Source organism: Falco peregrinus, chromosome 2, assembly GCF_023634155.1.
Source record: "Falco peregrinus isolate bFalPer1 chromosome 2, bFalPer1.pri, whole genome shotgun sequence".
NCBI classification, from domain to species: domain Eukaryota; kingdom Metazoa; phylum Chordata; class Aves; order Falconiformes; family Falconidae; genus Falco; species Falco peregrinus.
In genome coordinates, this window is record NC_073722.1 from 104,063,064 (window position 1) to 104,087,660 (window position 24,597).

General features: G+C 50.3%; 1 protein-coding gene and 1 long non-coding RNA gene across 2 annotated transcripts; one reads left to right on the plus strand and one right to left on the minus strand.

Moving 5' to 3' along the window:
• Nucleotides 1-1,983: 1,983 nt before the first annotated feature.
• Nucleotides 1,984-19,831, minus strand: LAT2 (linker for activation of T cells family member 2). Its single transcript, XM_055795975.1, has 14 exons — nt 19,664-19,831; nt 14,312-14,414; nt 13,510-13,549; nt 11,972-12,015; nt 11,070-11,124; nt 10,361-10,404; nt 9,805-9,843; nt 9,197-9,266; nt 8,999-9,054; nt 7,064-7,129; nt 6,166-6,228; nt 5,223-5,307; nt 2,266-2,360; nt 1,984-2,186 (listed from the first exon to the last, which is right to left on the minus strand). Exons 2-14 carry the CDS (start codon nt 14,394-14,396, stop codon nt 2,173-2,175), a joined length of 756 nt encoding a protein of 251 aa, XP_055651950.1. The 5' UTR covers nt 14,397-14,414; nt 19,664-19,831; the 3' UTR covers nt 1,984-2,172.
• Nucleotides 2,796-4,450, plus strand: LOC129783826 (uncharacterized). Its single transcript, XR_008745800.1, has 2 exons — nt 2,796-3,867; nt 3,900-4,450. It is a non-coding gene; the product is annotated as an uncharacterized LOC129783826 (long non-coding RNA).
• Nucleotides 19,832-24,597: the final 4,766 nt, after the last annotated feature.

Below are 24,597 nucleotides of genomic sequence, written 5' to 3' on the forward strand. Positions count from 1 at the left end.
CTAGTGTATCTGGGGGACTCACAAGGCTGGGCCTCACCCCACTGGATGTACCTGCCTGGGCATCATCTGGTTTGCTCTGTGGGTGGAGGGTGAGAGACACGGAGAGTCACAGTTCCTCTTCCTACCTGGTGTAAGTGGTTTTCTTTGCAACGATATTCAGCTGCTGCATTTTCACAGCTCCAGTTTGGAGCAGACACTCTTCTGGGCTAATCTGTTACAGCACTGGCGGGGGGCCATAATCATACTATTCCTGAGAAGAGGAATAGTATCGGTCCAAGAGGCCACCAACATGGCCTGTTCTACCAAAGGTGCTTTCTCACCCCTCTCCAAGTGTAGAGCTGCTACTTTCTGGCAGCTAGTTAAAGCTCCCCAGCTCTGTTTGAGAGCCACACCAGTGGTGCCAAAACTACTTTTCTAATGTATCTTAAATTGAAAACAGGAAGTGAATTGCTTGCTTGGCTGCCTACCTAATGTGAGGAGAGATACATGGACCCAGGAGAAGCATCATGTCTCCCTGCATTATGTTCAGACGATACAGGATCTGGCAATTTTGCTTGAGCACTAGAAATCCTTGCCCACCTAAAAACAAGTCCTGAAAAGACAGTGTGTCAGTGAACACATTCACATGTGCATACTCGCCCATTGCAAAGAAAAACCGTAAGATTTTTCAGAACAAGACTGTAATAACGTTGATGAAAGTTCCCGTAACAGTTCCTGGATATCTTCCAGAGTAATGAGATCAGTGGCTGAAAAGTACTTCAGGAGCTTTACAAAGCTAAGAGGGATTTACCCCTCGTTACAGCTGGCTGGAGAGCTGCAAGAGGGGCATTTGCTCAGGCTCCCAGTGAGAGGAGGGAAGATACTCCACACCCGCTCCTGCCCTGCCTGCTTCAGCTCCACAACTTTCAGACTTGGATTTTGGCAATGGAGGAACCTTATACCAGGAAAATGTAATCGGTTTCACCCACCTCCCTGCTTAGCAAGGAGAGCAGTAAATGTATTTTAATGTTTTGGCTGTGCACTCGCCTAACAGCTAGAACTTTCTGGGAGCTCTAGCTGGATCTGTTACTACGTGCTATGGATCTGTTGCTGCTGCTAATCTTCTGATCATTTAATGGCTCCCTCCAGTTACGAGATGAATCAGCAGTAGGTGTAACATCAACACACATCACTGGAAATGAAGCTCGCTCTTCCCTGCTAGCAAAAAACCCATGGGCTGCAGCACTGCAGGAGAAGGGGGAGCTTCATCCTTGGTGATGAACTCAGCACTTGAAGAACCAAGGGTGACAATTTCATGACCCTGCAAGAGCTGGGCATACCCTTTCAGTAACGAAGGCATCTCCTTGTTTCCTTGCCTGTCTGTGAGCCTGTGCAGAGCCAGCGCAGGCCGTGGCTGTCACTGCATCTGCTCCAGGCTCACTGGGATGCTAGTATCCCCCACCTGTGCAAACCTTTTGCAGAGCATTTAAACATCAGGAAACCCCAGGGCGTCAGTGGGAGCTGGGCTGGGGTAAGCAGAAAATCAGGCTCCCTGCCTGTGTACATCCCTGAAGTACACTAGATTTTCCGTGTTGTAAAAGTCCTGTGGAAGCAGGAATAAATGCATTTGTAGGAGCTACAAGGAAATCTCCTAAGCCGAACTCCTAACCACCTGCGGTTTCAGCTACATGAACAGCGGCCACCCGTGGTCTCAGTGATTCTGCTAAAAATATAGCCAAGTCATTTGCAGAAGGAAGCACCTGACATCCCCTTCTCCCACTCCAGGGCTCACTCTTACCCATCCTGAAGAAGTGAGCGTGGGCTGTGTCCCCTCTTGAAGCAGTTTTCTGAACCCATTTTGAGGAAGAAGCCTTTTAAGGAGCTACATTTTCTTCCCATAAGATCCCACACATCATCCTGTGCATTCTCACGTGCTCCCACCTCTGTCTCACCCAACCATGCAGACATCATCTGCATCATAGAAAACCATAATAAACCACCACATTTTCTTTGGAGGCTTTTCAATTTTAATAAATAAGTGGTACAGCGGTGCCAAATCTGTGCATTGGGGCTCAAGAGACAGAGGTTATGTTTCAGGGCTGGTGTTCCTACAGCAATACTGAAAGACTTGATGCCATTTCTGAGGCTGGCAGCTGTGGCTCTGACCTCAGTTGTTGCAGCGTCTTTGCATCGTTACAGAACAGATACTGAAACACAAGAAAAACTGACATAGACACTGAATTACAAGCTGTGGAAAAGGTGGGGATTTAATTCTGTTTAGCTTACATGAACAAGTTGGTATCTCATTCAGCACCAGAGAACTGCTGCTGTTGTAAAAGCATCCTCTGCCTTGCCAGTTCCTCTCCTGTAGGAAACTGCTTCTGTAGGAGAGCACAGGAACTAAATCAGAATATAATCCCTATGTCTTAATACCATCGTGCGTGAGTCACCCTGACATGTTAAGTAGCTGGCTGCATTAGTGCTCAGCAATTTAAACATTCATTTCATGCTTGACAGGAGAAAACATTACATGGACTGGTCATCCTCCTGCCAGGAGATGTGCAGGGAAATGAGATGGGATAATGAGCTTGCCCGTGGCCACTGCCAGAGTGCTCTCTCCAGTTGCAGGTTTGCAGTTGGACTTCCATGGGACTTCAAGCAGAGCATTTCTTCCTTTCAGTGGCACCCATTCTACGTGATCTTGGGTGCAATTTGGAGAAGGGATTTCACAGAGGGATCGAAATCTCCCCTCTCCCCGCGTGCATGCTCGCTGAATGTGCTCTCACAGCACAGCAAAGGACTTCTTCAGACTTTACTCAGAATAATTGAAAGAAGAGGGAAAAAAATAGTGAGTCCACTAACTTTTAATCCCTGCTTTCAACTTAACTCTGCTGCCTGTTACATATTCTTTCCAGAGAAAAGTAGTGAAGTATGCTACAAAACATCCATGTCTAAGCAGAAGCCCCAGCCATGCTTCCAGATGACAATCCCTGAGCAGAGGGCACAGAAGTGCCAGGAGCCTGTTTCTGAATTCACCCTCCCTTAGTGGAAAACTTCTGCTGGCATTTGTTGGTTGGACTTTGGGATTTTATAGCGTTACTCTGCTAGCAAAGGCTATAACAAAGGCGTCACTACAATGGCAAAAAGTGCACTGCCAATTTTTGTTTACTTACAGAGCTGCCAGAAGCTATTTACACATACAGCCACGACAGCATTTTGCTAGGACTAGAGATTGTCCCAGAAAATCTGTTATCACCAGTCCTTCACAGGACAGCTATTCCTCCCTCTTCTACCTTCCTAGCATCATTTATCACTTTGGGAGGTGGATTTATGGTAGCCCCGGTGCTGCTTTGATCATTGCTCCCCACCAAATCAGGTAGGGTCATTACAGAAGCTTTGCTAAATATTTTGGGCATCTATCAGCCCTGCTAGTTCCTCTCAGAGCTCTGGACGAGGTGGGCACTCTCCCAGTTACAAACAGCAACAGAGCAGTCTGCTGTGCCCAGTGCCATGGGGCCACTAGCCTAGCAAAAAGCAGGGCCATGCTGTGACTAATGCAGAAATGTAATCCCCTCCTCCTTGAAATTTCTCTGTGGAAGAGGAATAAATGCAGAAGTGCTTATAAAAGTTAGCATTATAGCACTTTTCATTTTTTTCAGGGATAATCTGCTTTCCCTCTAAACGCTTAGGCAACACAATGCCTGGCTATTCCCTAAACACCTAAAAAGCAAGTTTCTCTGCAGCCCCATCCAAAGCAGGCCAGTTTTATAATACTCTCTCAGTTTGCTGCAGCTCAAGCAGCGAGAGATGCCTGGCAGTGAGGTACTGCTGCGGCAGGTTTCTTGGGCTGGGGCTCCCGTGTTCAGCTGCATCCCAGCAGAGGCTGGTGTCAGGCTGTGGGGAGCTGCACGTGTCCGTAGGCTGGGCTGTGGGGAGCTGCGCGTGTCCATGGGCTGGGGACAGGTGTCCCACAGGCAGAGCTGTATTTGCTGCTGGCCAGACCATGTACGTGTGCTGTTGGGAAGCAACTTGCATGCCACAAATGACACACATTGAATCCTTGCCAAAAAGCACAACCTGCCTCTGGTGCTGCTTCCCCTCCAGCATATGCTCTGTAAGAGCTAATGCTGCCGCCATGGGCTGCTGAAGTTCAAAGTAAACACTGTAATGTGGAGAACAGGGTGACAGTGCTTTGCGTGGCAGGGACAAATCTTAAACACTCTACACAGCTTCAGAAAGATCTGATTTTGGGAGTCTGCCCACAGTTCAGGAAATACAAAACCCTGTAACTGGAGCTGCCAGCACATGGCATAAAGACTATCCCGCTGGGTCTCTGTGGGTGCTCAGAGAGTAAAAACCTGACAGGGAGATCGATACTGGCCCCAGTCCCTCTCCCAGCTGGAGTCCCAGTCCAGTCTGGAGCAGGAAGACCAACAGGATGTGCCCTAACAGCATGTAGGGACATCACAGATCTCTACATTAGCACAGCAGCAGTTTACTTTCCTCTTCCCCTTTCTCAGCAATCCACATGCACTGCTCTGCCAAGAACTGAGCCAGTGCTTGCTGCAAGCTCTCTGCAAAGCCTCCAAGAGCCCCCTTTGAGCTGCAACAGCAAATGCAGAACCTGCCTCTGCATTTGGTATATCTGAGGCTGCTTTTCTTCTGTACGCTACCATGCATTTACTGACACCGTGTAATATCACCCACTCTTTCAGTGTCATGCAACCTTCCTGCAGCTCTTTACATATAGCTTTTACTTGAACTGCAGCGAGTAATTCCTTGTCAGCAGCATCAGGTTGCTGCTGATAATGGGGCAGGATATGTCATCTTAGCAGAGCAGGCAGGGCTCAGCTGAGCCCAGGGAATCCCTTACGCTGCTCAGCTTCTGAGCTGCACAGACCAGATTGGTTTTGGGGGTTCCTGTCTGCAGCATGTAGCAGTGCTGCCTGAAGCTGCTCTGAAGTGGTTTTGAGTTCCTGTGCCTGTTGGAGGAGGGCTGCACTGGGGCCAGGACATGGCCTTTGACAGATTTGTCTCCACGGTTGGCGTTAGTCAGCTTGGCATCAGCCAGAGACGTGGCACGGCACGGAGCAGGCTGCCCCTGCTCCCTGCACTGCTCACATGGGCTGCTGGGCACGCTGGCCCCACCAGCAAGGGCCAAAGCTCCAGCTGAGCTCTCATTGGCATAAACACAATCCTTCCACTCCTAAATAGATACATCAACCCTTATGCTCTCTTTTTACCTTTGCATTGACAGAGTGTCAGAGCCTGACACAGGAGCCGTGTTGACGTAGTCTGGCTCATCATCTGGGCTTTCTCTCTGCAGAGCTGTGAGTGAAGATGGCAAGCACTGATCAGTAAGCGGGTTGATCTAAAAACACATATACGCCATAGACAGGCTGTGCGCTCTGCCAATATTTAGCCTTGCATCGCTGATGTATTTTTGTGCCTGGGCTAAGAAACCGCAGATCACAGTGTCAAGGTCTCCTTGAAGGGGCTTCAACATGGTCACGGCAAATTTGCAAACGCTCTGCAAGCGGCGAGCACAGACAGCTTTTCAGAGCCAGCAGAGACGGACTTAGATTTAATCTAGAGAGTGTGCAAACAGGATAACAAGAATAAGTTTGTTTAGGCAGCTTTCATACCAGAGACAGAAAGCTCCTAAACAGATACATGCAGACATTCACCACTATCTCCCAGGCCAGACTACCTGCTACACTTCACAGGAAGCCACACAGATTAAACTGCTCTTTAAAGGTCAGCTTAAAAAACATGCAGCCCCAATTACTGCAGGAGAGTTGCGGGCTGACCCGCTGGATGTGCGTGCTGCATATTTCTTTGTCGGAGGGGATTACAAGGCTGAGCTTGCACCAGGGCAACTTCAAAATATAAGAGGATGTAAGACACGAAGAGTGACATTCTCCTGTAGCATCCCATGGTCAGTGTTTAGGCACAGCCACCTACATGGTGGCCTTTGGAGTAATAGACATCCCAGCAGCATTCAATTACAAGCGTGTGTAGCAATTTGCAAATTGCCTTAGATGTTTATCACAGGCGACTGGAGAAAACATAACTCAAGATGGGGCCAGTGGCCGCATTACCCGGAGTGTGGTCTATACTTGTTTAGCGTGACAGGCACCCTGCCTATGAGCCTCATCTCTAAATAGTAAACTGCTGAGAACATACCTTCCACTTGCTGGAGTTCCCATACGTGTATCGCTGTGCTGTTCTCATAGTCTACAGCATCATCTGTGATTAAGAACGAGGACACAATGATGCTGAACAGCAAATGGGCTAAAACCAGACCTTTGTCAACCCCCCATCCTACCACCGCACCCAGACCAACCACCCCGTGCACGTGGGTGAGTTTCCAGCCAGGTGGCTGCCGTCCTGCCGCGGATCTGCTGACACTGCCTCATCGCTTTTCCAGCCCTGACCACATGCCTATGTATCTGCAGGCACGGACGGGGATCAGACTGGTCCCTGCTGCTCCTGCCTCCTCTAATCACTCTACAGAGCCAGGCAGAAGCAAGGCAGGCTCAAGCAGTGCAGAAAGTGTTAATGTTAACTCGCTGAAGGAAACCAAACTGACTTCCTATTTTGATTGCAACATTCCAGGACAGAAGCTAGAAGCCCTTAAACAGACACTGTGATCCAACGTCATCCTCCAGTGGCTCACTGGCTGCAGCCTTCTTGGGCTGGACATGATGAGAAACCTCAGCTAGGGGCTAGAGCCATGATCCATCTTGGCTATAACAACAGTAAAAACCTAGAGAAACAATGGCAGACCCCAGAGCTCCAGAACTGCTGCAGAAACCTCCAAGTCAAAGGGATCAGCTTGGAGGTGAGCTCTTGGCCAGTGAGATATCACCACATGCATTTTCCTGCAGAAAGGGGAAACATTCCAGGTCTGCTCTGTGCCTGCAGCAGCCCCTGCACCCTGACTCTGCCGGCCCGGAGCCGATAGGAATCGCTGAGCCTGTGGACGAGGGGCTTTTCCCTTGGCTGCGCAGGCTGCTGTCCCTCTCCGTGCTTCCAGATACCTTTGTGCAAGAGGCACACACCGCAGCAGCGACACACCTACCTGAATCGGAGCTGTGAGACACTTCAATGACAACGTTTTGATAGGAATGGGAATCCTCTTCTTTCTCTGGCAGAGAGAAGAAAGAGGGGACACAAAGGACTTCAGGAAGCGTAGGTGACCTGGAAAGATCCCTGATCTCCTGCAGGAGAGGGCTGTTTCCCACAACAGAATGCACATTAGGTAAAACATTGTTAGTCTTGGTGACAGCCTACACTGACCCAGGAACAAGGCATCCCCAGTGCAGCTGAACCGGGCGATCGCTGCCCCACGGCAGCACCATCTCCAATGCTGCGGAGTGCCAGCCAAGCCTCTTCAGGCACAGCACCACCCGTGGAGTGACCCAAGGACAAATGGAGAAAGCTGGTCCTGAGGCACCATGACTTTGCTTCCAGATAGGAGTAAAACCCAGTAAGCATCATTACTATAGCCCTACAGCAGCCCCTGCAGTGAACAGGAGGAGGGCTGGCTCTGGTGGGGAGTGAATCTCCAGGCTCCCAGCTCAGGGTAACAGCCAGGAGGGAGTTTTCCTTCCCAGAGAGTGATAACCTTGCGACTGTGGTGTCTTCTTGGGCTTATTCTCAGTTTCTGGGAAGGAACTGAGCCCCAATCCAAGCATGTAAAATCTAATAGCATCTAGAATCAAGATTTGCTTGAAAGAATTTAAAACCCTGAGCCCTTCATTCTGTTGCTGGTTATTTCAGCTCTCTGGGTGTGCCCGTAAGCAGCCAAACCACATGAGTCCCTATATTGCTAACCTCAAAACCTGCATCCACTGGTGCTGCCACCACTGACACCCAGCAGTTGGTATGGTCATGGCACCTAAGCTGGAAAAGTTTGCTGGCAGTGAGTGCAGTAAGCACCGCTGCTGCCCACCTCACAACCCTCTGCTGCATCTCTAAAGGCTCAAAGAGGAGAAGCACTGAGGTCGACTGACCTCAGCCAGGACAGGCAGCCCCTCCGTGGGCCAGGGCTCTGCTGGCCAAGGCCACACTGGGCAGGAGGGGAAGGCATTAGCCAACTGAGCCACTCTGAGCAGCTCTGCAACAGCTACACACTGTCACTACCTCTAGGTAGTCCTCAGCCACTGAAAGCATTACAACTAATAAGAGTCACGAAGACGTTCATAGGAACACATTCAGGTTTCTCTTTCTCCCCTTTTTGTTCTGCCCCCCCCCCCCCCTTTTTCTTTTTTAATGTAAATTCTTTTGGTAAACAAGATGCTTTTTCTCTTTTTTTTTTCCCCCCTCCCCCCCAGTCTCTTTAAATAAAGAATGCGATTCATGTTTTGAAATTAGTTTTGGATAAAAATAGATTGATGTCTGAGTCAGCACAGGGAAGTGCTGAGTACCCAGGGAGGTGAAAACATTTCACAGATGCAATATTTGCCTTGAAAAGATACTCTGAATGGAGCAGTGTGTTTCATCCCACCTTCATTCACTAGCTTCATCAACCAAGCACACAAAATATTTGAAGGTGTCCCTTTGGCGAAAAGCTTCTGGATGAGGACAGGTCCTTCCCTGTGTGCCTGGGCAGGACGCTGCGGGGCCGCAATCTCTGCTCATGCAAACCAGACTGAGCTAACAACAGGGAAGCGGCCACGTTACCCCATGTGCTCTTGCAGCAATGGAGAATCTGCTGCTGCCCAGAGATGAAACAGCAGGAACAAAGTGTCTTGTGCAATGGGAGACAGAGATGCATTTATGCTGTCCTGCTTATAGCCAACAGACGAACTGGTGGGAGCTTGGGCGTCCCTCAAGCCCCACGGCTCTGCTACCCCCCTTAAGGAGCATGTCTCCCGGACCCATCCTTGCTCCAGGCCATGCAGCAATAACACCCAGACCTAGGCAAGAGAAGCCTTGTGAGCTCAGTGGAGCCCTGGGACTGCCGGGCTGGTGGCTGGAGAAGGAACCCATCTCACTCATGTGGAGACCTTACCATTGGGTGGTCTGAAGAAACTGGCACAGTTGTAGTAATCCAGAGATATGGGCTCCCTGCGAGAAGAACAGCCACAATTAGCTTCTCCTGCCTGAGGCAGCCCACAGGCTTCCCAGCCTGAGCTATAAGAGCCAGGACCGTGCTGGGACCAGTATGGCTCTGCTCCATTGCACTGGTGGGCAGCAACCAGCTACTTACACGTAGGCAGCGTCCTCTTGCAGGTAGTCCTCTGCAAGCACAGAGGGTTTGCCGTCAGCACGCCGTACCACTGCAGAAACCCAAACTGCCATCCCAGAGCACAGCTGGACAAATCCCCCGCGCACAGCTAGAGCAGATGGCCCCAGCAGCCCGAACGCCTTGGCACAGCCCCGAAGCCCATCCACAAACAAAGCCTGGAGGCTGGAGGCAGGGCAGGCAGCCCCAATCCACCCCAGGCCTGGAGAAAACCAGGGCTCATCGCCTCTCATGGACAGAGCCCGCCAGCTGGCAGGGAGATCAGGAATATTCCTCCAGTTTGGGAAATGAGAGCACAGCCCCATACGCCAATAATCCTCTTAGGGCAAGCGCCAGCTCACGCTCCATGGGAGAGAGCAGGGGGCTTGCAAGCATCCCGTCCCCCTCCATCCTGACTGTTAATCAGATCAGTGCATGTCTTATAAAGCAATCACTAAATTAACCAAGCTGGAGCTCTGCTAGCTGCAGCAGTGGCTGCCTGCATGCTCCCTGCCGGCTCTCAGCCCCGGTAAGCTCTCAGCACCTTGGCAGCCTTCCCCCCCAAAATCCGGCCACCCAGCTGCACCATTTACCTGTCAGGAAGTTCTGGTACCTGCACTCGGTCCGGCTCCCTGGGAAAAAGCAGAGAGCACGTTACGCTCCGGCTGAGCGATGGGAGCGGTTCAATGATGGGGCCACCAAGCATTTGGGGGCCAGGGGCCGTGGCTGCACAGTCGGATGCCCCAGGGCAGAGGGGCTGGGACAGCCAGGGGTGTCATTTCACATAAACTGGCCCCATGGCTCTAACCGGGACTGGGCAGCTGCAGCAGGACGAGCACTGGATTTTAAACTCAGACCCAGGTTAGATCTTGTAAAGGGTCGCTGCGCACCATCACGGGTAGGTGCTAGTAACAGGAGGGAATTTTATTACTGCTCGGCTTGTTTCCAGGATAACCCCCCGGTCCAGCAGCGAGTAACCAGCCTCTCACAGGCTCCATCTTCCCAAGACCGGTGGGAGCTCCCAGCTGGCACCTATACAAATCATGTTTGCAACATCCCCGCTTCGGGATTTCACGGTAGGTGCTTCCCCTGTGGCCACGTGGATGGGGAATGCATTAAACCAGTGCCCATCCCGGGGGAGATGCTCACCGTATCCAGCGTGCCGGGAGGCACTGAGTTCCTTGGTGGTTTTCCTGAAATAAAGAAAAGGGAAGTAAAATCCCAGGTCTGAGCAACCGTCCCGGGGCTCACAAACCACAGCAGTGACTAAGCCAGAAGGACCGTCTGTGAAACCTCCCTGTGAGGTTAGAACGGGGCTCACACTGAGCGATGGGAGCTAAAGAGTTTGGGGTCAAATCCCAAGATGGGAATAACTATGCCTGAATCTTGCAGCAGAGTTACTGTGTCTGTATAGTTCTTGGGGGTTTTAGAGATGGGGAGAAAGGTATTTCTCTTGTCAAACCACTTATAAACAAAGAATGGCCATTTATTTTTCGTGATGTACCTGTTCTGCACAGCCCCAGCTCATCTCCTTGGGTCTGATTTAAATGGTTGCCAGTAGGATGCGGTCAGACTGAAGAAAATCCACAAAAATGCACAAAAACCCGCTGTCGACCATCAAAAAATTAATCGACCTGATCTAGCTGAAGATGTTCCTGCTCACTGCAGGAGGGGTTGGACTAGATGACCTTTAAAGGTCCCTCCCAATCAAACTATTCTACGATTCTTGCAGTATAGCCCAAGCCACATCCATAGGGTCCAGAGCCCAATCCCAAATCTTGAATATTCATGTATGTTGGGTGAAATTCATCCAATCCTGGCCCTACAGCTAGATTTTGTTCGAGGTTTTTTTACCTACCTTGCTATTGATAAGTTTTCAGGCTCCTTAATTTGTTCCAGCCTTCGGGTCGTAGCTAGCACCAAGAACAAAATGAGGTGTTAATTATTACAGCAGCAGCAGATATTTCAAAGAGCATCCACCAGAGGGGATTCCTCCGTACTGGCAAGCATTTTTCTAATGCATCCCAAAATAGCTTCCAAATCGTTCCTTGAAAGTTCAGAAATGGCCAAACCAGGAAACAAATAGAGGCAAAGCTGGTGCCCATTGCCCACAGAGCCAGCAAACCCACACCGGAGGAAGCTGCTATCCCAACTGCTCCCTTTTTGCCTGTTCTCCCCCAACCCTGCTTGATGGGGGGGCCTTTCCCATGCTCAGCACCCCCCCTTCGCCCTGCACCCGCAGGTTGTGAGCCTCGGGCGGGCTGGGCTCCAGCAAAGGCTCGTAGGGGGGTTATGGGGCTCAAGCCCAGCAGGGTCCCAGGGGTCGGAGCGGCCCCGCAGAGCCTGTCTGCGGGTGGTGACATTTAATACAGACTGTCAGCAGCTGATTTCAGGATAAAAATGAAAAGGTCAGCACCTTACCCAACTTGCTGGAGGAAGCAGCAAGAGGGTGATGGTAAATGAGTCACTCCTAGCGATTCGGGTTCACCCACACGGGTGAGCTTGGAGGAGCCCAAGTGAAGATGCTGCATTTCAGTGACGTTGCTTTTGTGATTTATTTTCAATGTCAAGGGACATCTTTTTCCTAGAGCTCAGAACTTGCATCCCCAGAAGCATCTAAGCTGGCTTTGACAATCTCGGTCTTACATCATTTCACCGCCTGGCTTCAACGTGACCCTTGTATTTTTACCCCACCGCAATTCCCTGCGTGCAGGACCCCCACCCCGCAGCACAGGAGCCCCGTGCAACATTCGTACTCACTGGAATGGAATCGAATCACCTCAAACGTCTGCTGCCCTTCAAGCCTGGGAAAAATAGAGGTACAACCTCAGCAGAAGGTGGGGGTCTGTGACACGGAAAATCAGTGCAAGCCCTCCCCACTCGGCGAGCGGAGGGAAGAGGGCAACAGCCTCCAAACTGGGTTTAGTGAAACGCCGAGGCACGCTGCTCAGCACGTCACGCAGGACTCGTGTGAGCTGGGAGCAGTTTTGTAGACCCTTCTCTGACCCTTTAAAATCAAGATGTGCTTCTGAGCCATTGCCAGAGCAGCCAGCATCAGCAGAGGGAAGGACACAGGGACAATTCCAGCTCCAATGCTTTATGGACCAGTTAAGGCCAGAAGAGCATTTTCACCCACAAAATCCATGGTTGTTCACCCATGAAATGGCTTCAAACCACACTGCTTCACCTCTGCTGCTGTCCCTGCCCCTCCTAACATGCCTAGACATCAACCTGAAATAACATACGTGATCAACAATAAAAATAACATATGCCCAGGAACCTCTTTACATTTTAGTTAGAGCCACTCTTCGGAGCACAAGAGGATTCAGCAGCTCCTCTGCTGCAGATGCACAGAGGCACTTGCCAACTCTGATTTTGGGACCCTGAAAGCACCCCTTTCCCCCCACTCCTCTCCCTTAAGTCACCCCCCATCCCAAGCCGGTATTCACAGCTCGGGGCTGGCGGGGAGATGAGATGTCAGGAGACCTCCTGGCGAAGTCTGTAAACGCGTAGAGTTAAACCCCTTTGCCTGCAAAAAAGCCTTAACTAACCCAAAACAGAGCTCTCAAGGGAGCACACAATAGCACGAGCCTGAAGTCAAACCACCTAACCATCCAGTTAGGAATTTCCAGAAGCTGGGATGGCTCAGTACAAGCCCGCAGGATGGTGCCTGCACTGGCTTTCCCAACGATGGACCACACCAAAGCCCTTCCCCCATCCTGGAGCAGAAGCAAACACCCCAACCCCACGGAGGCCTTTGCAGAGCCCCTCTGCACCACATTTGCTCCTATATCAAAGGTTACAAGCCAGCTTTTTTTTTTTTCTATTATTCAGCTGTGGTTTGTCTGTTGCTGAAGGAAATAAGGGGGTGTGCGTGTGTACATGATGCGTTTCCTTCGCTGCTTATGCTGAAGGTCGGTGGTTGCTCTGGCACAGGGTCCCACTGGCACCAGCCAAAAGCAGGGTCTTGTTTGTGAAGTTACCAACCCCTGTCCCTCACCCTGGGGCACGACAGGACAGGATAAGGACTTGCCCTTCCAATTCTCTGAGACTTTTTTTCCAGCTAGTTAATGACTCACAGGTATCACAGTCAGAGCTTCAGTTTCATTTTGGATTATTCTTTGGAAAGGCAGCGCCCTGGGCTGGGGCTCACCATCCTCCACGCCCCATTCTGGGGTTCCTTCATTTTATATCAATCCAGATTTCAGCTGGGAGGCATGGAGTGGGTCTGGCTCCAGCCAGGGTCTCACCCGGGTGAGCTATCTGGGGGAGAAATGTGACTGTGAAAGGCAACTTACTGGTTCGTCCTCTCACTTGGCTGCTTCTCTCGCTTGGTGGCTGGAAGACAAAGGGGAAAAAAAAGCTCTTAGAAAAGGATGACTTGGGAGTTAAAGATCAGAAAGACCAACAGAACACATTTGCAAAACTTCTGCAACCAGAAGCATGAGAGGACACCAGAGGCAGAGAGCAGCAGTTGCGATAGGGATTTCATTAATTTTTTTAAACCATGTTTAAATCGTAGTATTTGTCTCAGACACCGCAGAGCAAGCCAGGATTCCCGTCTCCAAAGCCCCAGACTGCAGCCTCTCTCCCCCAGCATAACCCACCCAGTGCCCAGAGGTGGGCTTGAAGCCCCACTGGGGTGGTTGCTCACCCCACTCAATTTATAATTAATGGATATATGAATTTATCCCCCAGGCTCTCCTTCTGTGCCTGCCTTCCCCCTGCCTGTCTGCCCCAGAATCTCTGCAGGATTTGTGCATCTGGAGCTGGCCCTCCTGGGTCGAGTGTCCCACAGCCACCCCCCACGGTGACTATGGGCAGGGGTCTGCAGCCCATGGTGTTGTACCCACCCTGGGGAAGGGGTGCTGCAGGGGTGGGGGGTCCTTCCACCACTTCAACTGCTCTCTGGCTGCCAGCAGAGACCCTTCCCAGCTCAAGGTGCTGGAGCATCCTGGTGAGGGCGGCATTCCCCGCGCCTGCACATGGCTGAGCAGAACCAGACCCACCCAGAGGGCACATCCCGAGAGGAAAGGGTCAAGCTAGCGTGCCCCCCCCCCCCCCCCCCCAGGACCCCAAAGCACAAGGACAGGGCCTTACCGGAGAGCTGGCACTTGACGCAGAGGCTGACAGCGGCCCCGAGCAGCATCAGCGCGGCTGCCCACAGCAGCTCCAGCTGCGCCATGGCCTGGCTGCATCCAGCCTGAAACACAGCGGCGAGGGGACCCCGTGAGCATTGAGGGCACGTCGCTCGGAAAGCTCTTACCCCCCGAAGGGCCACGTTGCCTTCACACCCCCAAAGAACTGGCCATTCGCTGAGGACACAGAAGAGACTTTAAAATTATTTCACAGGGCGGCGGAGGCAGCGCCCTTTCCCCACGCTGCTCCGGTCCGAGGGGCTACCCACACACGTTCCACACCAGTAACACCTGAGCACACCCCGGGGCTGAGCCCTCGATTCATTGTAGGGAAAGAGGGTCACGGGGTTCCCCTCAGGGCACTGGCACAAAGAGGAAAAAACCACTTGAATTTACTCGTTCCCAATCCCCCGAAACCCACATTGCCATCATCAAACATTGTCAGCAGATACTATTTTTTCACATCTAGAGGACAGGGCAAAAAGGGAGGCACGCGGAGATGCTCAGAGCTGCCAAGACCTTTGTGCAAGACATTCTGGCTCTTTCCCTGCAGCACAGAATTACTTTCAATGTTAAATTCCCCACACTTATTTTTTCTGCATTGAGCTGGCCCGGACACCGGCTCTTCCCCTCCTTCCCACGACAGGCTCTTCCACAAACAGCAGCTAACATTTTGCAATCATCAGTATCATTTGGCTTCAATTTCTTCCTTTAAAATACAAAACCTCCTATAAATATCACAGAAAACAGCCTGCTGGGACTGAGACAGATGATTTAGCCCATTCCTATTCCCTAGGGCCAGCTTTTCCTTACTTACAGATTATTTTAATTTATTTTTGTTTTTAATAAACTTCTCGTTTGGCACCTAGGGATAGAGATGCTTTAGCTTGCCAAAGGCCAGCACGTTGTCATTCTGCCTGGTGGGAAGCTTCGCTCCTGCCTGACTTCAATCTCCTTTATTACCACTGAAGCCTGCGCTGTAATCAGTAGAGCCACTGTGAATGGGGGGAGGAAATATATATATACACACATACATATAATTAATAATTGAAATATTAAAGCATTAAGTATTAATACAGTCATTATAAATATATGTATTATAAGTATAGTTAAATATATAAACATAGATTTATAGAAATGTAAATAATAAAGAATTTAAAATATCAATAACAGACAACAGAAAACAGCAGCCTGATTCTGCCCTGCTCAGCACCTTTTGCCTCCGCTTGCATAAAGCGGAATAAACAGCATTTCTCTGCCCAAACTGCAAGCCGCTGCCGCTCCACCACCCCGTTCGCATGGGAGAACCCTCAAAGCCCCCACCCACCCCCGCCCAGCAGCCACACGAGCATCCTCCTGCCCAGTGCTGTGGCCAAGGATGCTGGTGGGAGGTTTGTGGTCCAGCTTGGCACTGGAGTCCTGGTCTTACACAGGTATCCTAATTACCAGGGCGCAGTGTAAATCCGTGTGGGGCAGGGGAAGGAGAAGACAGGCACAGCCTCCTGAGCACCTTGCTCTGCCCCTGCCAGGAGGGAGCCATCGCCACAGGGCAGTCGGGGCTTGGTGCCAGCATCCTCTCCAGCATCCTCTCAGTGCTGCCTGAACACCGCCTGGCTGCCCAAGAGTGACCCGACACCCAGCAGGATGTCAACTCATCCTTTGTTGAGAAAAATGGGTGTATTTCTACTCTTTGAGGCTGCTGGCCTCCCAGCACTCATGCCACTGTGGCTTTGCTCTCTATAGACCCCCAGAGGCCTTTCCTTCCTTTCTTAGGAAAATGGGATGAGTAATTTTAAATTAACTGTGTGCCCAGACCCCCCCAGACCCACCCTGGAGGCGGGGGACCAGCACCCCCAGCCACAGCTGGGACGTCAGGGACAGAGCCTGGTCAAACCCATGTGGTTTCTCACATCATTTTCCCTTGGCTCAGCATCCCCCCTGGAAATCACGAGCCGTGGATCATCTCTAAAGCATCTGCAAGAGGCAGCTAAGGGAAGCTGGCCTGAGGCCGGTGACCAAGATTCATTATACAAAGGGCTGTAACACTGTTAGTTTGGGGGAGGGGGGGTTGCCCTTTTTTTTTAAAAAAAAATAATAAATTAAAGTAAAGATAAGGTGGAGCTGAAGGCGCCTGACACCACTGACCTAGTTTGTAGCGCTGTAGGAAGGCCAGCATCTCCCTTCTAGACCCAGTTTTATCTCTGCGGTGGGGCAGCATCTCAGCAAAGCCAGGCTGCTCCCGAGCCCCCAGCCCCACAAGACCACCACCAGCTGTTACCCACCACGGCTGCCCTGCAGGGCACCACACATCCCATCCCCATCACAGCATCCCTGCAGCAAAAGCTCCCACAGGCACCAAGCCATGAGCACCCCACCAGCCTGGGGGGTCTTGTGTTCACCGAACACCCGAGCCCATGGAAATCCTCCCTTCTGGTACAAAACCTCCTCTCGGCAGGAGCTGATGGAAGGAGGTGATGAAGAGACTGATGACAAGCAGAAGGCTGGAGGCACTTACTCACGGCTGGCGGGATATAAATAAAATATTTGGAAGGCTGAACATGCTTCCCTGGCTCTCCGACTTGGGGAGAGGAGAATAAACAGCCTCCGAGCACCCAGGTCTGTGGCAAGATCCACGTGTATCAGAAGGACGCGCAGTCCCACTCATCACCCTGGCTTTCAAGATGCTAAATTCAAACATGGGGGAAACCAGGTTCCCAGCTAGTTTCAGGAGCAAGATGCAGACAGCATCAAAATGCCCCGTTCTGTTTATACTCTTCTCTGTTCTTCTTTTGTACGTTTTGGTTTTTTTTTTTCTCCCCCTTTTTGCACCAGCAGAAGGTTCTTCTTGCACGAGGGAGCTGGTGTGGCCACAGCACGTGCTGCCGGCGGTGCAATCCCCCGGGATTGCACCTGAATAAGCGATTCCAGGGAAAGACAACGCTGTGGGCTGGATAAACAGTGATGCCCGCAGCACCGCAGCGATGGGGGAGCCTGCCTGCCCCAACAGGGGCTGCTTGTCTCATGACAATTTTTATTTTTATTTTTTTTTAATGGGAAGAGTTAACGAACTTGCAAGTGATCATTCACCCTGTACACGTTAGGTGTTTTTTCAGCCCAGCTGCTGGTGCAGAAGGTTTCTAGTCCTAAATTAAGGATTCAAGCCCGTTAACAGGGCTCACGATGAACAGTCAAGGGAAGAAGAGGCTGCTTTACCAGGGAACACAGAAAGATCCCCTCCTTTTAAATCTACTAAAGCAAAGAGCGAGAGTACATGGACACCATTAATCCGGCCAAGAGAGAAACACCAAAGTGAGCAAAGCTGTTTAAATTTAAATAAGACAATACTGGCTTATATAGTGTGGGGGTATACGCTGGATATGCACAGGCTAGAAATAAAAATCCCTAATGGATGGAAAGTCTGGAAGAACTTTCCAACAGCAGCAGCAGTGGGAAAAAGCTCACTTAAAACCCCTTTAACGGTACTTAAAATGTACTTAAACTTTTTGCTGAAAAACGAGGAGGCTGAGGAATGTGTTGATGTGGCATCGGCAGAAAGGGGTGGGTTTCTGCAAGATCGTTTCTCACAAAGTCATCTTAGCCCCGTGCAGGCATCAAGCCCACCCCCAAGTTCATATTGCAAGATAAAGACAGAAATCGCAGATTAATGCAATTTATTTAACCCCTTTGAAAAAAAAAAAAATACCCAAAAGGCAAGTATAAAACAGTCGTCTTCTTTCCTCTCCAGGAAGTTTTGTAGCCTGCACCAGTTTGCAATAAATTAAACTAATTCAGACTGATTGGATGAGTCACTGGCATGAAATATAAAGCGGAGCTAAATTAAGGTTTATTTAAAACCTTGCCATATGAAATTTAGCACACTGACTTGTTGAACAGATGCAATATTCAACTTGACTCCATGTCTTGAACGTTTCTAAGAAAGGAAATGCTACTTTCTGTTTGTCTGTGCTGCAGAAAGTCCTATCCATTTAGAAATTAAAGTCTCAGACGAAGGAGCTCCTGTGGTTGGAGCCACTTCAATGACCAGCATGAGCCTGTGGAAAAGCTCCTTTCCAGAGGTCTGCACATCCCATTTCCTACCAGAGCTTTTATGCCAGTGTTCAGTTTTCTTAGGAAAGCTGCTGCCATAGAGATAAAGTCTGGTTTTGCACAGCTATTCAAGCAGAGCGTGCTTTATCTTATACCAGGGGAGCGGTAGATGCATTTTAGTAGAACACAGGACGAGAGGGAAAATTGGAATTGATAAATCAACTTTCACATGGATTATCGCTTTGCAAAATGCTTTAAAAACCCTCAGGTGGAAAATACAGTGGGAAATCCTAACTGCAACAAGCACGCCAGCATAAGGACATAATTCATAGAAATATCCTGTATTTGCCCTTAACTTCCCCCATTTCAGGCAGCATCAAAGCCATGAAGCGTCCTTCGCCACCACTGCGGAGCCCAGGGGAACGCCACGGTAGGAACTACAGATATCGGCAACCTGTATGTACGTAACTACGTCTCCTACATAGTCCAAAGCAACGAAAACGAGCCAATAACACACAAGATTATCCCATCAGAATCCTGTTTTGCTAAAGTGTCTGCCTCAAGTGTCTACCTCATGGCCCGTATTACACTGAACATTGATCACAAGAGAAAACTGATGGAGAGACAAAGCTCCTTCCCTCTAGGATCAGCAATTTCAAGGACTTCTGTGCAGTAAAATAAATACATTCATACACACGATGCCAGCCAGCCCTGAAACCGATGGAAATCCCAGAAAGCACAGGTCAGTTCAGCCATTTCATAGGATTGGCTTTGGAGGGGGAAGCAGCATGGTCTGCAGCGGTCCCAGAAGCAGGACCAAAGAGATTTGGGATAAGGGCAGCTCGGTCTGAATCTTCCGGAATATTTTAGTAGATGTAAATGCAGAAATAACGTAATGAAAAACCAGCCATGTTACCATCAGCAGGTGGGGTAGGAAGATTTGAAGAATAATATTGTAAAACGGGCAGTCTAGGCTGTATGGGCAGAGTCTCATCTTGGGTCTAGAGGGGTGTAAATGCTGCCGAGATATTTGGTACCTTTCGTACCTTGGAGCTTGTCAGGCAACAGCCCCCAGCTGCAGTGAGGGGTAACAGCCAGCACACGGCTTTCCAGAGGGGTTTTACAGGGATGACCTTGAACTCTATATAAAGGTCACCGAGATCTAGCTGAGGCTCTCTGAGCTCACCAAAATCAGTGGGGCACCCCAAAAGCCTTCACACGACCCCCACGCACCCCCAGGCACCCTTCTCTCCCCATCCCACCTTACCCTCAGCCGCTCGTCCCCATCTGTCCCATCTCCTCCTGCACGGTCACACGCCACCAGCACTGGAGCCGGTTCCTCCCGGGCTCGTTCACCAGCTTCTGGTTTCCTGTCATCATCTGAATCACCAACCCCAACATCCGCCGCTCGGCCACGCAGCCCCCGGCCGGCACACGAGGGGGACCCGCGGGTGCCGCTTGCACCAACTCACCCCGCGCAGCCGCTCACAGGAGCCTCTCGGCGCATCTGCCCGGGCAAGAGGATGGGGCTTGGATGGTGGGGAACCACAGATGCCACCAAGGTCCCTTCCCAAGCAGCACCCGAGTTTCAGACGGGGCTGGTGCCCCCAAAAAACATTCAAGTTTCCTTTTAGCAAAGAGCCTCGGCAAGATTTAACACCACACACTGGAAGCGGCAGATGCTGCGCGGGAAAACTCGCGGCAGATAAAGCAAAGAGCAAATCCTCACTTAATTTTTACAGAAAAGATACCGAGTCTCAAAGGCAGAAAATAGCCTGAGGTCACCATTGCTGTGGGCCAAACCTGGAGCTCCCCTCCAGAGCTGTAGGAATAAAATAATTTCTTATGCTTCAGCATCGGTAGTTTGCTGAGATCAGGCACAATTTCACTGTATTCTCAAAAAAAAAAAAAGAAAGAAAGAAAAAAAAAAAAAGAAAAAAGTAGTTCCTGATAATTTTTTTTTGGTGCTTAAATAGAATAAGGAAGGTTTATTAATACCAAGGAATTTATCTGCTGGCTTAGAGCCCCGCTACAGTACATGGATTGTGTATCCTGCTCCAAGGATGGGAAAGCCCGCGCACGCATGTAACAGCCCCGAATAGCTGTAACACCGGCACATAACAGCACACGCTTCACAACTGCAAACAAAACCACGTTTCATGCTGCTGCTCGTGAAGGCTCTGTAAAACCTCTCTCACATACAGCCATGTAAATTATTCACTAAAGGGAAATTCTGTTATATTTAAATGAGAGCGCTCTCAAGCTGCCACAACCAGTCATCTACATCCACATATCTCTCTCTCTCTGATAGAAAGTGACTCTTCTATCATAAAAATGATAAAAATCACCAACTGTTCACAACTTCTGCAACTCTGGGATGAGAGCTTTGCTATCAAGCTTTCTGAGGAAACATTGCTTTGATAAGATAGTTAACCACTGTACATGCAAATACATTTAGACTTTCCCTCTTCCAATTCTAGCCCGAGGTGCAAAAATAATTGCTTTGATGCACCCTCCAGAGCCGTTCCCACCCGAAATCCAGGTGCAGAAGCCGATCTTGAATAATCTGAACTATGAAAAAAACGAAGATTAGAAGAGCAAGACTCACCTTTGAATCGCTTGCATGCTTTCTGGCTGGCCTCTGTGTAAAGGATACTACATGCTATGAAATGTTTTTCTGACTGCTGAAACCGTTGCTACAAAATTTGCGTTTCTAGCAGAAGCCTTGGCTAGGAAGTAGTTTGAGGGGCTTTCTGATGGGATTTTTACATATTTAAACCTAAGCTGATAACTGAGGTTTTACAAAAAGAGTTCTTTATAGCGGCGCTGATGCTCTGAACACGCCGGAGACGATTGCAGTTTGCCTTTCCTACCAGAGATCTGTGCCGCAAGGAAGAGCCAGGGCTCTAACGGTGCTGCCCGTTTGCTTGGGGGTTCTCCAACGGCTCCCGAGATGACTCACTGCCGTGGCCCAGGTGTTACCACAGCTGGCACGGGCTGCCGCGAAGGCACCTCGTGCCAGTCCCCTAACGGCCTCCTGGACCGACACACACCACCACTCAGCCTGCGGCGGGCAGGAGCTGCTGCCGTGCCCCCGGTGCAAAGCGGTGGGGTCACCCCCTACGTTACACCAGCTCCTGGGGAGGGCGATGCCCTTTGGGGCCATGGGTCCCCTTGAGCCGGCACCCACCTTGATCTCTAACCTCGATTAGAAGGTAGGCAGTGCAGTAACACACACCACTGCACAGATACTATCTCCCTCCTTCGTATTTCTCATGAGATGGGCTTGGTGTGCAGGTCTACCGACACAACCACGAGCTCTGCTCCTTGTGGGGTCAGACCAAGCCCAAGCCCCCTCTGACGCACACACAAACCTCTCGGACACGAAACCTTGGGATGCCGGGCTCTGCCCCACGTCTGCCCTCTCCCTCCCGTAATCCCCCGCACCTCCGCTGGACACAACACTAGAAACCATTTCTGGATTGAGGAAAGGTCAAAGACTCCAGAGCATCATGCTTTTGTCCACTGCAGTAAGTTATATAAAACACCACGTTGTGATTTCACCTTTCCACGTCCTTTTCAAGCCACACCCATTTCAGCCTGGTCTTGCTCCCCGCCACCCCCATAACAAACACATGGCACCTACTCCTTCGGGCAGTTCCACTGGCTAACCAAACACTATTTTCTCCTTCACCTATATAGCTACCCACATATAGGAACATCTCCCCAGGCCCAGAGAGGCTGTGAGAACCCACCTTCCCCCCTGCCCAGCTTACCTGCTGGAGCTGCAAGACTGACCACCCCAGAGGCTGCCTCCCACCCCTTCAGATAAAGGTGGGGTCAGCTCAAAGACCAGCTGGTTTTGCTTGAACCAGGTGTTATGGCTGACGCTGATCAGAAATTAGCAGCCAAATGAGTAGAAAACCGTGCATCACCTAAGCCTGACCCTTCTGCAGAAACACACCCGGTGCTGGAAGTTTTGGGGACAGGTTTTCAAGCTCTGCGAGTGAAGCGCCGCCTGCCTTGCAGGAGACCAGCACCCAACCCCCCCGTGCTATGGGACCACAACAAGCACTCATCTCATCCCAACCCCCCCATGACTTGTTTTGCCAAATTTTCACGGCGGCTTTAACGAAAGCCACGTCTTGGAGGAAATTTTCTGACATGCTCAAGTAGTGCCCGTGCGTTTTCGTACAGCCCACGGCATGGCTTTCCGCGTCGCTGTAGGGGCATGAGCGTGTTCCCAGCCCAAGGGGAAATGCCACGTCCTCCCCTGCCCCAGCTGCACACCCCACTGCAAAGCTCATCTCACCCAGCTGAAACCGAAAGCAGCTCCCTTACAGCTGAAGATACATGCTGCTACCACCCAGTGGAAAAACACCTCACAGCTAGGATGGCAGGGCGCTTTGCAAAAAATTTGGCCGAGTACGGTTTGCAAAGACTAATCCTGTCCATCCCTATGGCGCTATGAAGCTTCATCCTTGTAGCCACAGTAATTCTTACATTTCAACACAAAAACCTGGAAGGTTTGAATGCTTTTGATTGCAAAACCTAATCCTGTCCATCCCTATGGTGCTATGAAGCTTCTTCCCGTCCTTATCCCTAGTTCATCCTTGTAGACACAGTAATTCTTACATTTGAACACAAAAACCTAGAAGGTTTGAATGCTTTTATTTGATTATTTTTTTTTTTTATACAGCAATACAAATTATACAGATTCATTACAGTACAGGTTTCGCAGGGGTTTATAGAGGTACTTAGTGATATTTTTTTTTTGGTTTGTTTAAAACAAAGAGGCAGATCTTGGGAGCACGGTGACATGAACGAAACAATCTCATAGTAGGAAGCAAATCCCTACCATGGGGAACACTAACCTGGCTGAAACCTACTGGGCAGAAAGGTGGTGGCAGCGCTTCCAGCGATAACATACCCGAAACATCAACCCTGGGACACTCTACAGAAGAATTTGTGAGCTTACAGGTAAGCAGATTGTTCCTGTAACAGCGCTGCGAGCCCTTAAATCCCTTGGGTGCACTCTGCTGCAAAGGGGACAGAAATGAAGCCGATGTTAGAATTCACCTGCCATCGAGCAGGCAACATCACGTACCAGAGTGGCTGCAGCTACGGGCAAGGAAACCATAAAATGCTGTGGATTTAGTCACCCAAACAGCTACAGTAAGATGAGGAACACGATCTTAGACCTAATAACGCTGACACCGCATGTGCACCGTGACGCCACGTGTGCAGCCAGAACCTGCCCTCCCGTTTTTTGTGCCCATCTAAGCTTCAGGCCGACGTGAGCAGACACGGGGAGGAACCAGCAAAGCTCCCTTGCGATCCCTACTGCGCAGGAGAGCTGCAACCTATACCCCTGTCGCTTTCGTAGTACGTTTCTCCAGTTCGTCCCGAACATGTAATGGCATCAAGGTATTGCTAATGTGCATCAGGCTTCAGGGTCAAGTGTCTGGCACTGAAGGATGAAGTCCTTTCAGAAAGCAGGGTCAGAGAATAAAATCACACCATTTTAAATGCTTCTAATCGGTTTGGTAATTCTGCTGTAGTGGGTTGTATCACAAACAACAGATTAAATTGCAGAATATATAGATAGAATGTGTGCACCCAATAAAAGATGGCCCTCTGCCACTTCAAATATACTTGATTCCTTAAAATCCTGCAGTGGATAAGTGGAATTTGAGAGAGGGATTCAGCTATGAGCTTACAAAATTCCAATCTCAGCTGGAAATCAAATTCCCCTTCAGCCAGAGAAACTCCCCCTTCTAAAAATTCAAGACTAGCATCACCTACAAAATTGCATCCCAAGAATCCAGTCCAGAGAAGCGCCCTTGAGAACTACAAACGTAACTGATTCTACGCTAGAATACGCCAGGATGGACGAAGAGCCCCAATCCTTCAGAGCCCTCGCTCTCGTCTGGTAGCAAAACACAGAAACCATCGGAACGTACAACAGAAACTCCACGTGAACTCAAAGATGCTCGCCGTCAGCGGTTCGTCACCCGTGTTCTTGCTGGGTGAACAACCACGAGGCGTGCTTCCACGCAGCGAGAAGGAACGAGGTCGGTATAAAAACCCAGCGATCTACGCCTGGCTGCAAACCGCACCGCTTGGAGCGAGCCCGCCGGGCGCAGCCCTCGTCCTGCCCCACTGCAGGTGGGCAGGGGGCTGCCTGCGGCACAGGCGCTC